The sequence below is a fragment of the Lepidochelys kempii genome, chromosome 1 (genome assembly GCF_965140285.1).
Source record: "Lepidochelys kempii isolate rLepKem1 chromosome 1, rLepKem1.hap1, whole genome shotgun sequence".
Classification (NCBI taxonomy): domain Eukaryota; kingdom Metazoa; phylum Chordata; order Testudines; family Cheloniidae; genus Lepidochelys; species Lepidochelys kempii.
This window is the reverse complement of record NC_136380.1, coordinates 165672977-165691147: the sequence shown is the minus strand read 5'-3', so window position 1 is coordinate 165691147 and position 18171 is coordinate 165672977. Positions and strand designations below refer to the sequence as shown.

General features: G+C 42.7%; 1 protein-coding gene and 1 long non-coding RNA gene across 2 annotated transcripts in view; one reads left to right on the top strand and one right to left on the bottom strand.

The window, feature by feature from the left end:
* IL10RB (interleukin 10 receptor subunit beta) overlaps positions 1 to 13992 on the top strand; it is a 41329-nt gene extending 27337 nt beyond the window's left edge. Inside the window, exon 7 of the mRNA XM_073361978.2 lies at positions 13746 to 13992. Within this exon, the coding sequence (XP_073218079.1) occupies positions 13746 to 13754 (9 nt within the window). The 3' untranslated portion in view covers positions 13755 to 13992. The remainder of the gene's footprint in view (positions 1 to 13745) is intronic.
* LOC144930921 (uncharacterized) lies at positions 13576 to 17556 on the bottom strand. The gene is made up of 3 exons (XR_013636424.1): positions 17380 to 17556; positions 16444 to 16667; positions 13576 to 13765 (listed from the first exon to the last, which is right to left on the bottom strand). It is a non-coding gene; the product is annotated as an uncharacterized LOC144930921 (long non-coding RNA).
* Between the last annotated feature and the right edge of the window lie 615 nt (positions 17557 to 18171).

The window sequence follows — 18171 nt, the reverse complement described above, 5'->3', positions numbered from 1 at the left end:
AGCCCACAGCCCTGAGCCCCACCACTCAGGGCTGAAGCCTGAGCAAATGTAGCTTTGCAGGGGCCCCTGTGGCATGAGGCCCCAGGCAATTGCCCGTCTTACTATCCCTTAGTGGCAGCCCTTGTTTTTGTATGCAGAAAACCAGTTGTTATGAAACGGGTGGGCCATGGAGTTTTTATAGCATATTTTGGGGGGGGGGGGGGACGCAGAAAGAAAAAGGTTGATAACCTCTACTTTAGACCACAGCAAGCAGTAAATTGTATAGCGGAGGACAATGTTCCCTCTAATTTTTGACAGGCCGTGTGCGCAAAAAATTTCTGTGCAAATTTTTGTGCACGTGGTGTTTCGCCGTGTGAGTGGGGTTTAGGATCTGTGTGCACGCACACAGCTTAGAGGGAACAGTGGTGGAGGACTGTGACAAAGTGCTGGGAAGCAACAGAACCAGCGTTCTGGTCACTGTTTAATCAATTATGCTGGGCGAGGGGGCTGATTAAAGAGAGGAGTTCCTGATTATCCCACTGCATAGGAAAGTTCCTGACTATCCTACTGCTTAGGAAAGATAGGAAGTATGGCAAGAGATCATGCTGTCTTCACCAGGAGATATTCAGTGATCTGAAACTCAAAAAAGTCCCCAAAAAGTGAAAACTAGGTCAAATTACAGAGGATGAATATAAACAACATAAGCATGTAGGGACAAAATGAGATTGAACTAGCTAAAGACATAAAGGGTAACAAGAAAACATTCTACAAATACATTAGAAGCAATAGGAAGACCACAGACAGGATAGGCTCGTTGCTCAATGAGAGAGAAAACTATAACAAAAGATGTAAAAATGGCAAAAGTGCTAAATGACTTTTGTTTCAGTTTTCACCAAAAAAGTTAGTAACGATTGGCCATCTAACATAGTCAATGCCAGTAAAAGTGAATTAGGATCAGAGGATAAAATAGGGAAAGAACAAGTTAAAAATTACTTAGGCAAGTTAGATGTCTTCAAGTCAGCTGAGCCTTCTAGAATTTTCAAGAAGCTGACTGAGGAGATATCTGAGCCATTAGTGATTATCTTCAAAAAGTCATGAAAGACAGGAGAGATTCCAGAGGACTGAAAAAGGGCAAATATAGTGCCAATCTATTCAAAGGGAATAAGGACTACCCAGGGAAATACAGACCAGTCAGCTTATCTTCAATACCTGGAAAGATAATGGAGTAAATAATTAAGCAATCAATTTGCAAACACCTAGAGGATAATAAGGTGATAACAGTCGGCATGGATGTGTCAAGAACAAATCATGTCAAACCAACCTGATAGCTTTTTTTGACAGGGTAACAGGCCTTGTGGATAGGGAGGAAGCAGTAGATGTGGTATATCTTGATTTTTAGTAAGACTTTTGACACTGTCTCGCATGACTTTCTCATAAACAAACTAGGGAAATTCAACCTAGATGGAGCTACTATAAGGTGGGTGCATAACTGGTTGGAAAACGGTTCTCAGAGAGTAGTTATCAATGGTTCACAGTCAAGCTGGAAGGACATATTGAGTGGGATTCTGTCAGAATAAGTTCTGGGTCCGGTTCTGTTCAATATCTTCATCAATTACTTAGATAATGGCATAGAGAGTTCACTTACAAAGTTTGCAGATGATCCCAAGCTGGGGGGAGAGGGGGGTCACAAGTGCTTTGGAGGAGAGGATTAAAATTCAAAATGATCTGGACAAACTGGAGAAATGGTCTAAAATAAATAGGATGAACTTTAATAAGGACAAATGCAAAGTACTCCATTTAGGAAGGAACAATCAGTTGCACACATACAAAATGGGAAATGACTGCATAGGAAGGAGTACAACAGAATGGGATCTGGGGAGGATCTGTGCTGATATGGTCTCAGCTGAAGTATTGTGGCCTGTTCTGGGTGCCACATTTCAGGAAATATCTGGACAAATTGGAGAAAGTCCAAAGAAGAGCAACAAAAGTTATTAAAGGTCTAGAAAACATGACCTATGAAGAAAGATTGAAAAAATTGGGTTTGTTTAGTCTGAAGAACAGAAGACTCAGAGGACATAAAAGTTTTCAAGTACATAAAAGTACAAGGAGGAAGGAGAAAAATTGTTCTCCTTAACCTCTGAGAATAGGACAAGAAGCAGTGGGCTTAAACTGCAGCAAGGGAGGTTTAGGTTGGACATTATGAAAAACTTTCTAACTGACAGGGTGGTTAAGCACTGGAACAAATGGCCTAGGGAGGATGTGGAATCTCCATCACTGGAGATTTTTAATAATGGGTTAGACAGACACCTGTCAGGGATGGTCTAATTATTGAGTGATCAAGTTATTAAACTGATCAAGTTGGCAAGAGCAAATGGGATAAATGCCCCATTTTGTCAAAAAAGCTGAGACAGCCAGGCCAGGGCTTAAAAAAGGGACTATCCCAGCCAACACTGGACATATGGTCACCTTATCTCGAGGTCCCTTCCAGTCCTACATGTCTTTGATTCTATGATTACCAGATCAGGTTGGGGCTGGGTAGCTAATGAGCTAACTAGCATATTTGTTATGCTTATAAGAAACACACGGGATCTTTTTCAGTGGAAAAGGCAATACACCACGTTTATTGAAGATACAACAATTAGCATATGCATTCAATCACACCACACACACACTGTCCCACCAATCGATCTTACAGTTTCCAGTCCAGAGCCCAGATCGATCTAGTGGCCCTCTAGGTTGATCATGGGTAGGTAGGAGGCAGGTTCCGTCAGTCGCAACATGATGCTCCAGGGAAGTCTTGGCAGGACAAACCCAAAGTTTCATGACAAGGCACCCTGTTTATATAGTGATTTTCCTTCACTGGGACCAATGAGTTTTGCACCAATGAGTCATGCTGTAATCAATTGTTGTTTGATGAGTGCTTGTTTTCTTAAATTGTCCTTCTCATCCTTTATCTTGTTCTTTCATCAAGTTCCTCAGGGAGTTATCCCATGCTGGTTTTGATCACAGCTATCTTGTCCCCATTGATAGGTGCCTGTCTCATCTTTAGATTCATCAATCTGCCCTCCTCTGACATTTCAATAGGGCGTGTTGCAGCCTTCTGGCGCACGTGCGTCTGTCACCGATCCCTCCCTAGAAACATCTGGTTCAGCGATGGCCTTCACACTTATCTTAACAGACATTCCACATTCACACACAAAACAAAATTAATTTACACAGACCATTCTGAACAGGAACATCAAGTTGCAATGCAAAAAACAAACAAACCAATCATGGCATTCTTTTACTTATTTTAAAATGCTAACCCTACAACAAAGTGGTGACCCCCAAAGGTCTGTTACTGCCTTGAAATCAGTCCAGACACAAAGAAATTCTGGCTGATGCATCTCTACCAATGGCACATTAGGCCATTCCTTTCTGCTATTCAAAAAGAGTGGCTGGCAGGATATGGTCAAATCATACATCAATACATTTAATACATGCTACATTATTATCTTATTATTCTTTATCCTTCGTTCTAAATTATACAAAATACAAACATAAAATCCTACTATTACACATTAACAAGGACACTGGATAAAAGAGCACCGGGAAATGGGGCGGGGAGGTGAGCAGGAGAGTAGGTTGATGGGTGGGCAAGTGACTTAGTGGGGCCTGGCAAAAGGGAATTCTTGGGGCAGACACACTTCCCCCCGTTTGGAGAAGGAGTAGTAAAGCTGGAAAACATTGTAAAATACTGTTTCAGAGTAACAGCCGTGTTAGTCTGTATTCGCAAAAAGAAAAGGAGTACTTGTGATACCTTAGAGACTAACCAATTTATTTGAGCAGAAGCTTTCGTGAGCTACAGCTCACTTCGTTGGATGAAGTGAGCTGTAGCTCACGAAAGCTTATGCTCAAATAAATTGGTTAGTCTCTAAGGTGCCACAAGTCCTCCTTTTCTTTTTGTAAAATACTGTGACTGCACTACTATGTAGAAGGTAATTGAGTAAAACATTGTAAGGTGGTATCTACGTAAGAGAAGATCTCTGAGCAGTCTGTGCAAAGCAAAGAGGCCAGGAGCACTGGGTCACAAGGACCCTTCACAGAACTTCCAGATGCCAACCCTCCCATTTAAACAGGGGAGGTTTTAGCTCTCCCATCCCAGCTGATTTCAACTGCAGCAGTATCACTTGAGAGAAAGAGGAAGTGAGGTCTCTGGACGCTACTTTTTCAACTACTTTAGAGAAATGTGTTGTCTGTTGCTCCATTTGTGGAGATTACTGTACTGCCATAATCTTTTCTTGGCATAAGACATCTCTATTTTTAAAGACATATAAAGATTTTCTTTTAAACAATATTGACTATACATAAACTATATACATATTAAACTATATATATTGAGACCATTTAAGCTACCAAAAGTCAGTTACCAAGTACATACCGTGCTCCAAAATTAAAAGGCAAAGAAGCAGCACAATATAACGTGGTGCAAAGATGCCTATTGCAGCATGGCATAGCCAGCATGAGATGGAAATGAATGAGTCATCTTGCCAGATCACCACACCGCTCAGGTGGGAAATAAGATTGGAGAACCCTACCGAATACTAACAGATCTTGGCATACCCCTCCAGTTTAATTCCAACCCTCTGAAAAATGTTAAGCTTTCAGATTGTTTGGAATATACTATTGCTGGTGTTGTCAGAGTAATCTCAGGACTTCCTCATCCTTTACATAAACTGGTGCTTAGAGAGAGAAGAATTGCCTGTCAAATGCTCCATTTCACTTCTCACATGCAGTAGCCGAGCTAATAATTATACAGGTTTCAGAGTAACAGCCGTGTTAGTCTGTATTCACAAAAAGAAAAGGAGTACTTGTGGCACCTTAGAGACTAACCAATTTATTTGAGCATGAGCTTTCGTGAGCTATGATGAAGTGAGCTGTAGCTCACGAAAGCTCACGCTCAAATAAATTGGTTAGTCTCTAAGGTGCCACAAGTACTCCTTTTCTTTTTGCGAATAATTATACAGTAATTTAAGTCAAGGACATTGCATGCAGAAGGATTATACTAGGAAACTGTTTATCTTGTTTGACAAATTTCCAGAAGCCCACAGACATGCAACCACAACATTTGTTGAACTGTCAAAATAAAAAAAACAAAGACAAGCTGCAGGTCCCCTATTTTTATCAACCTTACAGATTCTCCAAGCTAGTCATAAGTCTACTTCTTTACCTAAAGGTCAATAGTTATATTATCAGGTATATGATGGAGAAGGAGATAACCCAAAGAAGCAGTGATGGTTCCCATGTCATATATAAACTATTTAATAATTCTCACTTCTAGAATCTAAGTTTATAGGGTTGTACTCTGAAGTTTATTCAGCGGATGTTTGTATTCTGCTGGACACTCATCTAGCAACATTGAAAATGCACAGCTATGCAGAATTGTGTCTAGAAAGGGTTTAACTCTAATTCCAAAAATGAGCACTGGTCAAAACCTTCCATGTTATGTGGCCACAGCAAAACCCGTGTACTGTATCCTCCACCTGGCTTCATCCTCAGCAAAGCAACGTTCATTAAAAGCCTCAAGTCTACAGCAATTTGCCTATGGATGATACTCTTTAAAGAGAGCCATCCTAAAGAGTTACTAACCCAGATTAGGCTGTTAAGACTATAACAATTTCAATTCAACATAGATTACCACATTTTTTTAAAAGGCACATGTTATGTTATGAGCACATGTTTTGTACTAATGGAAGTACAATACCCATCTGTGGAACAGATATTTAACAGCTAGGGCATTGCATTCTACCACAATGTTTCTCCAACTTTTTCAGGTTGGCAACCCCTTATTTGAAGTCAAAATTGTTGCAACCTCCTTACACTAACTGTATAAGCATCAGTGATTATGCTAAAACTGCATAATTAATTTGTGTGTGTGTTTCAAGAGTTTGACAGAGAAACTTGACCTTGAAGAGTTAAATTGTGCAGGGAATGGGGGAAGTAAGAGTTTCTTTGTTTCGATTGTAATAAAATATTCAGCACCTGGTTATCCCCCTCATAGCCTGTTGTGATTTCCCCACCCTCAGACACACCCACCCCAGAGGACATACCACACCAGTCAAAACATTTTTCTAGCACGATGATACAATGTTTAATTTGCAAATAATGAGGGGGAATGTTTGTTTAAACCTTTCCAATGACATATAAAGATGCATAAGAAATTCTCTATCAATCTTATTACATTTTGTAAATGCTTATTTTTACCTAGCCTCAATTTGGGGCCAATAGCATATAATTGCTATTTTCTTGTACATACAATAAAAGAAACAGACCGTTATCTACAGGAATAGATATTGCCATATGTACAAGTATTCTTATTGGCATTTAGCTCAAGAGAGAACACCAAATGTTCTATTCATTTCCTAGGCTTTGTTTTCAGAAGAGGTACTGAAGATTTTACCAGTCGATTATTCGGTCCTGCAGAGACACTTGGGCTGTTGTCAGAATTTCCAAAATCATCTTTCATTCCAAAACTGCAGAAATATGAAGTAAACTTTCTGTCTCCAAGAAACTGCCATGTTCCCAGCCCACAGTCACAGATCTCAGCTCTTCCCTTCAAGTATATTTTATAACCCTACCAACTTACTCAGCGTAGGTGTTTAGGTTTCAGAGTAACAGCCGTGTTAGTCTGTATTCGCAAAAAGAAAAGGAGTACTTGTGGCACCTTAGAGACTAACCAATTTATTTGAGCATGAGCTTTCGTGAGCTACAGCTCACTTCATGTTTAGTTACTATACCAAAAATATAAAACTAAATACCTGAACTTGTTGTTCCTCCTTATTTTGCTCACAAGTACAACTGCAGGTCCTTACAGATATGCTATTCTTCTTTTTGACATACCACTCTCACCCTAAGCATTTCATAAATATTCAAAGTTAAAGGAGATCATATATAACAAACCCCTCTTCTATTACTTCAAAGAAAGGATGCCAAATGGCATAACAAACTGTAAATCAGTCTTTGGCACTCTCTATCCATTTTCCTAAAACTACAGTGTCCTAAATGCTTCACCTGTTTGTTAGGATGACAGACATTTCCACTTCCAAGCAATAACATGATTTGCTCCCATAAGTGAGTGCATAATTCCCAGTGTAATGTGTTAGGCCGGGAGAAGATCTAGCTCCCAATCCTTGGGTCTGGCCAAGCAGGACCAGGAAGGTGAGGAGGGGGCAAAGATGGTTCACTCCACAATGCAAGTTAGGGCACCTTCAGGGTTATGCTAAATTAAGCCCAGCTGCAACATCTTCCAAATGTTTCCGGATGCTGCAGATTGCCAGAGAACAGCAGCACCCTGGACACAATACACCCCCTAAGGTGGGGTGGCCAAAAGAAGATGACACAGAGCCAGCTATAAATGAAAGGCGATTGCTATAAATCAAAGGAATCCTCAAATAGTCTACACCAGGGTCCAGGATCTGGCCCCTTGTAAATTAACTGAGGAATCTAAAGGTGGATCTCTCCTCATGCTCCTAAGAATCTGATCAGTTGTTGCATTTTGGGCCACATTTGCGCTGAGAGTGTCCTTTTAACATAAAAGGGATTTCTTCCTTTGACTCTCTACTATCTGTTTATTCACACTTGTGTCAGTGCACTTGAACAAAGCATTATTTCTGTTATTGTTTAAAAGGTAATTCCAGAGCAGCATTAAATAGTGATTTCCGATTTGGGGGATGAATGACTAATGCTCCAACACAGCCTTGGGACCAAATCACTTGGCTACTCCGGGCCTCAGTTTCCATCTGTAAAATATCGATAATAGCACTGCACTGCCTCACAGGGGTGCTGTGACGACAAGTCTGTGAGGAGCTCAGATATTATGGTAAAGAGGAACATTATATGTACTATAGATAGATGGCATGTATTGAGAAGGTGGGGAGGCCTAAGGCTAGTGTGTATGCTAAATTAGGGTGTATCTTCACAGCACAGTGAGCTCAAGTTATAACTCAACTGTTATCCCTAACTTGACCCCTATTCACACCCAAAAATCTGTAGCTCAATTGAGGTGGTGCTTTAAATGCAGGATAGCCCCTTGTAGTGGGGATGGGGGAGGGTTTGAAGCTCCCATGATTCTGATGCTCCAGCCAGTAATGCCGTGGGGACGTAACAACGGCATGACTTACAACTACTCAGCAGCAGCGAGTCTAGTCACTGTATGCCACTCACCAAATGTCTCAGCATAACTTCAGTGTTGTTCTGAAGTGTGGCCGCTTCCGCTGAAGCCAGGCTAGCTGGAGCACAGTAACTTGAGTGTACTAAGTTGAGCTGACTGCGCTGTGAAGACAAGCCCTTAGAGCTCAGCTAACCTCAGGCAGTTCTATTTATGCGGGGCAGAGGGAAAGGACTCTGTTTTAATGGCTGCTGGTAGAGAGGAGAATGCATTGAACTTGTTCATTTGGACAAGAAATTTCCCTATGTGGAATGATCCCCTCTTCCTTTGCCAAATATAAAACCCAGCCCCTTTTGCCCACAGAATGTAGCCTTGGACTAAAAAAACAACAGGAACTTGCATCTCGGAGCCCCTTATGTAGCTCTCATTTAAGTCTGAGATAATACTTCACAGTAAATGTGGAGAGCTAAATGACAAAGCTCTTTTGTGGTCACTGAAAATAAATTAAAAAGTCTCAATTTTATGCCTAGAGATTTAGTGGCCCAAGTATCATTAGCATTGAGCAGCTGTAAGGCTAAAGCCCCGCCTTATAAAAGAATATCCCCAAAGCTGAAGGTATTTCATTAGACTGGAGACAAGAAATGTCATGTATTGAGAACTGAATCTGAGCTGTTAGATTCCTCATGCTTTCCTTATGCAACTTGTACAAAATCATGCCTACTTGCAAAAATTTAATTTGCCTTTAGTCATGGCTTATGTCAACTGAATGATATGAAATGCATATGCAAGTCAAGACTTACTTCTGCTCTTTAGCAGACAGAAGGAAGTTGAAATTTAGCAAATTTCCCATTAAAAACTACTGTAAGTATCCTGCCAGCTCAGCTGATAACCCACAGACTACACTGGAAGTTTCTTAGTTACACTTCCTAATAAAATAACCTCTTATTTTGTTGTTGAAAAGAGGACATTTTAAAATTATTTGATTTACTCAGAAGAGATTAAGGCAGAGGAATGTCTGTATGAAATGAAAATGCTGTGCCATACTTAGATTGTATGATTTTTGGGGCAGGGACCGGCTTTTCCCCATGTTTGTACGGCTCCTATCACAATGGGGTTCTAGTCCTTGACTTGGGCATCTAGGTATTACGGTAAAACAAATAATTACTAATAGTAATATCAAAAAGACAATTTAGAAACAATGGGTGATATCCTGGCCCCACTGAAGTCAATGGCAAAGTGTCACAGTGCAATGCTGGTGCAGGAAATATGAGGCCCTCCCACTACCTCCATCATCCCTAATGCTGAAATGGATACTAAAAGCATAGACCTGGCTTCTGCTGCACTGAGCTTGCTCAGTTCTCCCCTCTCACCTCTGCAGACTGATAAACACAGTTCACACAGCAAATGAAAGGCAGGTAAAGTGAAGACTAAAGATGTGCCATACCACCTGTGGTACAACCCTGCAACACATATGTATGGCAATCTAGTGAAAGGGGAAGGGATACCATTGGTTTTGTAAGAATTGTTCTCTGTGGCAAGTTTTCATTGCAATTGACCAGAAAAGCCTCAGGATCTTTAAAAAGATATGGGTGTCTCTGCACCTGCAGTGAGAATACAGTACTGTAAAACTGACTCTCATTAAAGATGGAAAAATCGTCTCAATCATCCAACTGCCCCTGTATAATAGTCAAGCTACTCTAATATTCTGGTTTCAGAGTAACAGCCGTGTTAGTCTGTATTCGCAAAAAGAAAAGGAGTACTTGTGGCACCTTAGAGACTAACCAATTTATTTGAGCATCAGCTTTCGTGAGCTACAGCTCACTTCATCGGATGCATACCGTGGAAACTGCAGCAGACTTGATATATACACAGAGAATATGAAACAATACCTCCTCCCACCCCACTGTCCTGCTGGTAATAGCTTATCTAAAGTGCTGGAAATGGCCCACCTGATGATCACTTTAGATAAGCTATTACCAGCAGGACAGTGGGGTGGGAGGAGGTATTGTTTCATATTCTCTGTGTGTATATAAAGTCTGCTGCAGTTTCCACGGTATGCATCCGATGAAGTGAGCTGTAGCTCACGAAAGCTTATGCTCTAATATTCTGTGCATCCTCAATTCCTATGGTTGTTTGCAGTTAAAGCTGTATCATATTGGCTTGCTATTTGCTGTTGTTTATGGGTACGGCTACACTGCAATCAGAGGTGTGATTGCAGCTTGGGAAGGCATACCCACACTAGCTTTAATCTAGCTAATATGGATAAAAACAGTAATGAAGACCATGGCATCAGCGCAGGCTGTCCAAGCCCACCTGGTTCCCCTGGATACACACTCACATTCCTAACCTGTGCTGAAGCCTGCTTTGCTACATCTACATTGGTATTTTTAGCATGCGAACTAGATTAAAGCTAGTGTGGCTATGCCTACCCAGGCTTCAATCACACCTTCGAGTACAGTATAGACATATCCTATGGAAGAAAATGCAGCACAAATTGACACTATGTACCCTTCATCTTTCACAGACATATATTTCATAACTTTTAAAGACAGTATGTTCTAGAGGCTAGAGCGGGGTGGCCAACCTGTGGCTCTGGAGACACATGCTGCTCTTCAGAAGTTAATATGCGGCTCCTTGTATAGGCACCGACTCTGGGTCTGGAGCTACAGGTGCCAACTTTCCAATGTGCCCCCACTCCACCCCTGCCCGCCCCCTCCCCTGAGCCTTCTATGCCCTCACTCCTCCCCCACCCCCTCCGAGCCTCTTGCACGCCACAAAACAGCTGATGGGGAGGTGCGGAAAGAGAGGGGGAGGTGCTGATTGGTGGGGCTGCCGGTGGGCGGGAAGCACTGGGAGCGGGGGCGAGGGTTCGCTGATGGGGGGCTGCTGATGTGTTACTGTGGCTCTTTGGCATTGTATACTGGTAAATTTTGGATCCTTCTCAGGCTCAGGTTGGCCGCCCCTGGGCTAGAGAACAGAGCTCGGAGTTGGGCATCTGACTCTATGGCTTTGGAGAAGTGACAACCTCTGGATCAGATTCTGATTAAATGCAAACCCAAATATAAACATTTGCATTATTGGTATATTTTAATATCAATGGAAACTGATTGTAAAACAAATAAGCACTCTGGCTGCAGTGTCTGTAACGCAAACATTGCAGGATTTAGAATCTGAAGGGGAAACTGACTTCAGTGATTTTCATTGTCCAAGTGGAGATAATGCAAAATATGAAACAGCATAAAGTGTGAAAAGTAAATTGGATTTTTAAAAAATCTTTTTGTTTAGCTATGCTGTAAGGTTTTAGTGACATAGGTGTTTGTCGGCAATACAGGCTTCTAACACTGACAGTGTCCCATCGAAACGTAGTACAGTGTGTAGAAAATAATAGTTCTAAGTGAAAGAAGAAACAAGCCCCCATTTTGTAGCTGCCTTCTGCGACACTGGGAGCAAAGTTCCTTTCAGAAGCCAGCACCAGCCATGATGCAGCAATGCCCAGCTCCTCAATGGTATTTAGGCACCTAACTCCCATTGACTTCATTGGAGTTAGCTGTCCAAATATCTCAGAGGACCTAGGCCTGATTTCTTTTCAAGGTGCTTTTGTCAGGTGTTTTCAGCCTTTCACCACTCATGACCTGCCCCCGCCTTCAAACCATTACTCAGTGGTATTCCAGGATCCTTTGTGACAGCTCTCAGGGCTCTTCCAAAGTGAACCAGCACAATGACTTCTGAAGTGCTCCTTGCAGAGAAAGGGCACATCCTCCAAACGCTAAGAATACCTGACATGTCTTGAGGATCAAACCCAGTAAGTTAAGAACTCCTAGTTGATTAGATTTATGTCTGAACTACAACTTGACTCAATGCCATGCCACTTCCTGTGCAAGGATAGAAGTGCCCATTTGTGAAATCACTTGCGCCCTCTCTGAGCACAGCAGTCTACCCACACACTACCAAATGTAGAAATGGGGCCTTCATGTGCAAATGCAGGGTTTTTCCAGTCTTGGTGGAGATGCAGGTATTTTTGTGGGCACACCCACTGTACCCTCACTGGAAATGTTGGCCCTAATGATTGCATGCGTTTGAATGCAAGATTCTGAGGCCAAACAAAAATAAAGCCTACAACCAACAAGTTCAGCTTGAGATGAGAACTGTCCTGTAATAATACATCCTCCAAAGCAACTTGTTACTAGATACCTAATCTGTAGCAAGGTATATCTCTCTATCACCCAGCCTAGGTCACACTATAGTGGCCTCAGTAATAATCCCATATCCACTCTTGCAGTGTGGAATGGAAATCCCCTTACCTATAATGCTTCCAAGGTTGCAAGGACTTTAAGATAATGATTTCTATTCTGTACTATTGCACATAGGGTCTTATACCACCCTCATCACCATGGTATATGAGTACCTTCCACTAGTGAATTATGTAACATGACTAACATCAGAGCATGTGTGATTTGTTTTTTTCCTTTTCATTGTCTCCCCAGGAAGAGAATTGTGTGTAAAGTGGAGTGTTTTCTTTGGTTGGATATTTATTTTATTTGTTTGGAATTCCTTGATATGTATGTGTTTATATTAGAGAATGCAAGGTGGAAAAAGAACACTTTGCCCTTGGAGTGGAAAGTTTATGATGGTTCTTAGTTCTTGTGGGAGTTCATTGCATGGTTTCGGACAGGCCCCTGAGAAAGCCCTGTTTCCTACACAGGTGAGATTTACTCTTACAGTAGAAAGTTCTATTGTACCCAAGAAGCAGAGCTGTAAAAAATGCTCTTCATCTCGGAGCTTTACAAGATCTATTAGATATGCTGGGCCCAGGCGATTGAGCGCCTTGAAGATAAGGACCAAAACCTTGAACTAGACTCAGTATTCTAAGGGAAGTGAGACTAGAGAGCGAAGGACACATTTGTTGTGCTCACAGTAGACTTATATTCCTTTGTCATCTCTCATCTGTACTATAGCAATGATGAGAGATGACAAAGGAATGGATAACTCAGGCAAGGTCACTATCTGCCAGGAGGGGACAGAGTCTCCTAGCCAACCAGAGATGTTCGAAAGTGTTACTCGCAGATGTTGCCATGCAAGAGCATGGTGTCAGTGAGGTACCAAGAGAACTAAACAGCAGTTCTGCACAGTGTGCCTGAACAGATTATCACAGTAATCAGCAAAATTGCAATGCAGGAATTTCTCCTACAAAAAGCCAGGCTCTTGCTAGTTTAGTTAAAGGAAAATCTCCAATAGCTGTAGGGCAAAGACCTGTGTGAAAACTTCATAGCAAATTCCCTGTAAGTAGGCAGAACTCAACTGATTTCACATTTCATGACAGAACTGAAACTCACCAAGGTTTGCTGAGGTGTGCCACCTCCCCACAGCTACATAACCCACATATGTCTGCTAGATTCAAAACTGCCTAACAGACTGACGGCTCATCTCAAATAAAGAAGATATCACTGGTTTATTTACTCCCACACAAACTTTGTGCTGGAAGAAAGAAAGTCTCCTGCAGTATTTGTCTTCAGGATCTCTTCATGGAAAAGAAGAGATCACTTCTCAGGGGGTCTCAGTCTGCGGCAGAGAATTCAGTTGCCAAGTTTAAGATTCTTCTTCAATTTTGTCTCCCCTGAAGGGTCCCTGAGGATGGAGCACCTATGAGGAAGTGGGAGGAGAGTTGGCTGTGAATTTACCAGTGAAACAGAGGATGGAAAATGCCAAATCACTGAGCCTGAAATGTTTCACAGAAACCTATCAGGTTCAACAAACCACAGGCAGAGTTCCAGTGGAACAACTGCTTCTCCTTCTGTCTGCATGCTTTTTCCCCAAACACACACACACACAGCTTCAACCGATACCCTAGTCCCTGAGTTTGCAGTAAGGGAATCCCTGAAACCACATGGTTTAGCTTCAGATCAGGCCTTGCCGTGTAGCCCTTTGCCTTGGGCAATGGTTTCTATAGTTTCCAGCTATCTCACTACACAGAAGGGCTTAATTACTCCTTTCACTGAGCCTGAAAGAAGGTTACTTAGCACCAGGGGCATCCTTGCCCGTACACAAAGTATGCAGCTGCGTAGGGCACTGGGAAATTTTATTATGGGCACTTAATGCTGAAAGGCTATCTGCAGAGATCTATGACTATGCTATTTTGTTGCTACAATCTGTTGTTGGTTGCTGTGACCCAGGGAGCCCCTCAATACCAACTGGCAGAGGGGCCACCAAACCATAACTCATATCATGCCTGACACACTGATTGCACCAACTACTGTAGTCATAAGCTCTATCCAGAAGGTAGATGTGTAACGTGTCATGTGCAAATCGGTAACAGGCTGGTAATTAATATTACTGTGTGATGTATGTATGGGTGGTGTATTAAAAAACAGATCTGTGCTAGAAATTTGTTCTTAAAATGTGTTTGGCAGACGGTGCCTAAGCCTCACCTGTCCTAGACAAACGCTGTTTCACAGACTTGACTGTGTGTCCAATGTAAATTAAGCAAGGTGTGAGCTAAGACAATAAAAAGCATATTTGCATGCAAGGTAAACAAAGCCATCAGGCAAGCAAATGAGGGAAGATGACCCCTTCGCCATCTTAACAGGCGATGGAGATTGCACCCCTCAGGAAGCCTTCCTGCCTCTTGAAACAGGGTTAATGAACTTTGGGATGATATAAACAGAGGCAAAAAGCCATTTTTGTCATCCATCATTGAAGGGATGATTGGATACAGGACGCTTTGAGCCTATGAAATTTGGGTCTGCTAGTCTGGAGGGGGATAACTTGAGGTAAGCAAGGAAACTACTCAGGGAAAGATTGTAACTTGCTAGAATCAAGTTTTAGCCATTAGAAAGCATGTTTGTTTTATCTGTAACCTTTCCTCTCTCTTTCACTCCTACGTGTAATCACTGAAACCTATGTTCCTTGTTCATAAATTTATTTTTATTTTATTACAAAATCTTCTCAAAGCTGTGTATTAAACTGAAGTATGGGCCTTCAGCCAATCTATCAGGCTGGTGTGTATACTCTGTCCCCTTGGAGGCAGTAAATTTAATAAGTTCTGTGAGGGTCCAGTAAGAGGGGCTGATGGTGTCATTCTGCAAGGTGTAACCAGACTGGTGGAAGCCAGGGTGAGGCGATTGTGCTGTGAGCTGCATGCTGCTGTCAGGGCTCTGGGCCAAAGCCGCACAGCACAGAAGCACCCAGGGTTACAGGGCGGGCAGCAACACAACCCCTTACTGGTCTGAGTGAAGCCACAGTTACCTTTAATGATAATATTTTATACTCGTGTAGCATCATTTTTGAAGGATTACAAGGCACTTTATCAACATTAACATATTGAGCCTTTTAACCCCCTTATGCAATAGTTAAATCTTATTTCTATTTTACATAAAGAAAAACTAATGTATAGAAATGTTGTTATTGGAGCTGTCTCAGTCTCAAGATATTGGAGAGACAAGGTGGGTAAGGTACTATCCTTTATTGGACCAGCTTAAGCTTGTGTTTCTCACCAATAAATGTTGGTCCAATAAAAGATATTATCTCACCCACTTCGTCTCTCTGTACAGAAAGATTAGCTGAATTACCCAAGATTACAGAGGAAGTTGTGGGAAAGCTGGCAATAAACCCCAGACGTGTTATGTTCTTGTTTTGTAGTTTAATCACAAAGCTCTATTTTTTCTTTGCATTTTGTTTTGTTTTTCTCTTGAGAAATAGCTGACTTTTAAAATATTTTTTTTCAGTTATTGAAATTTGGTATTATGCACGCATAGACTCTGGCTCCCTACCCAAGTTCTCTCCCATGTGTTGTCTTCACGATTGTTTACCAACAATTTATCAGCTTCAGTGTTCTGTAGACTAGGGTTTATAAAGGGCCATACTTCAGGGAATTTGTTAGCAGAAATTTGAGTTTCATCTGGGATAAAACATGAGAGTTAAGAAGAAAAGACTGTTAACTCTCTTTTGAAACAAACAGAGGCTATGTCTATACCAAAAAATTAGGTCAAATTTATAGAAGTCGGTTTTATAGAAAGCATTTTTATACAGTCGATTGTGTGTGTCCCCACACAAATGCTCTAAGTGCATTTAGTCGGCATTTAGTCAGCGGAGTGCATCCACAGTACCGAGGCAACCATCGACTTCTGGAGCGTTGCACTGTGGTTAGTTATCCCACAGTTCTCCGCCACCCATTTGAATTCTGGGTAGAAATCCCAATGCCTGATGGGACAAAAACATTGTTGCAGGTGGTTCTGGGTACATATTGTCAGGCCCCCCCTTCCTTCCCTCCCTCCGTGAAAGCAACGGCGGACAATCGTTTTGCACCTTTTTCCCTGGGTTACCTGTGCAGACGCCATACCACGGCAAGCATGGAGCCCGCTCAGCTCACCGTCACCGTATGTCTCCTGGGTGCTGGCAGACGCGGTACTGCATTGCTACACAGCAGCAGCTCATTGCCTTTGGCAGCAGACAGTGCAGTACGACTGGTAGCCATTGTTGCCGTACTCCAGGGTGCTCTTTTAGCCGACCTCATTGTTATTACTGCTTGCTGTGCACTCCACAATATCTGTGAAAGTAAGGGGGAGACGTTTATGGTGGGGTGGGAGGTTGAGGCAAATCGCCTGGCTGCTGGTTACGCGCAGCCAGACACCAGGGCAGTTAGAAGAGCACAGGAGGGAGCGCTGCGCATCAGAGAAGCTTTGAAAACAAGTTTCATGACTGGCCAGGCTATGGTGTGACACTTCTGTTTGTTTCTCCTTGCTGAAACCCCCACCCCTCCTTGGTTCACTCTACTTCCCTGTAAGCTAACCACCCTCCCTTCCCCCCTTCGATCACTGCTTGCAGAGGCAATAAAGTCATTGTTGCTTCACATTCATGCATTCTTTATTCATTCATCACACAAACAGGGGGATAACTGCCAAGGTAGCCGGGGAGGGGTGGTGGAGGAGGGAAGCACCAGGTGGGGTGGTGGAGGAGGGAAGGACAAGGCCACACAGCACTTTAAAACTTATTGAATGCCAGCCTTCTGTTGCTAGGGCAATCCTCTGGGGTGGAGCGGCTGGGTGGCCGGAGGCCTCCCCACTGCGTTCTTGGGCGTCTGGGGGAAGAGGCTATGGAACTTGGGGAGGAGGGCGGTTGGTTTCACAGGGGCTGTAGCGGTGGTCTGTGCTCCTGCTGCCTTTCCTGCAGCTCAACCATATGCTGGAGCATATGAGTTTGATCCTCTGGCAGCCTCAGCATTGAATCCTGCCTTCTTTCAGCAGGCTGATGCCACCTACCATCTTCAGCCTGCCACCTCTCCTCGCAGTCATATTGTGTTTTCCTGCACTCTGAGATTGTCTGCCTCCACGTATTTTGCTGTGCTCTGTCAGTGTGGGAGGACAGCATGAGGTCAGAGAACATTTCATCACGAGTGCGTTTTTTTCGCCTTCTAATCTTTGCTAGCGTCTGGGAAGGAGAAACATGCAGCTGGTGGAGGAAAAAAAAAGGGAGAGTGGTAGTTAAAAAGACACATTTTACAGAATGATGGGTACACTCTTTCACAGCAAACCTTGCTGTTAACATTACATAGTACATGTGCTTTCATTACAAGGTCGCATTTTGCCTCTTATTGAGGGTATGCAGGTTTGGTGTGAGAGATCACTCACGCAGGGCTTGCAGGCAGCCATGGTAAGCCACAGTCTTTTGGCTCCTTTAACCTTCATAACATCTGGGAATAGCTTCAAATAGCAGCGCCCTCATTTCCCATACAAAGTAGCCGTTGGGTTGGCCATTAAAAATGGGTTGGCAATTTAAAAGGAGGGGCTGCGGTTTCCAGGTTCACGAGCAGCAGAAACCCAACTAACCCCCCCCCCCCCACACACACACACACATACACACCCAATTCTCTGGGATGATGGCTTCACCCCTCCCGCAACCGCATGGCTAACAGTGGGGAAGATTTCTCTTCAGCCACAGGCAAACAGCCCAGCAGGAACGGACATCTCTGAATGTTCGCTAATTAAAACCACCCTATTTCAACCAGGTGACCATGAATGATATCACTCTCCTGAGGTTAACACAGAGAGATA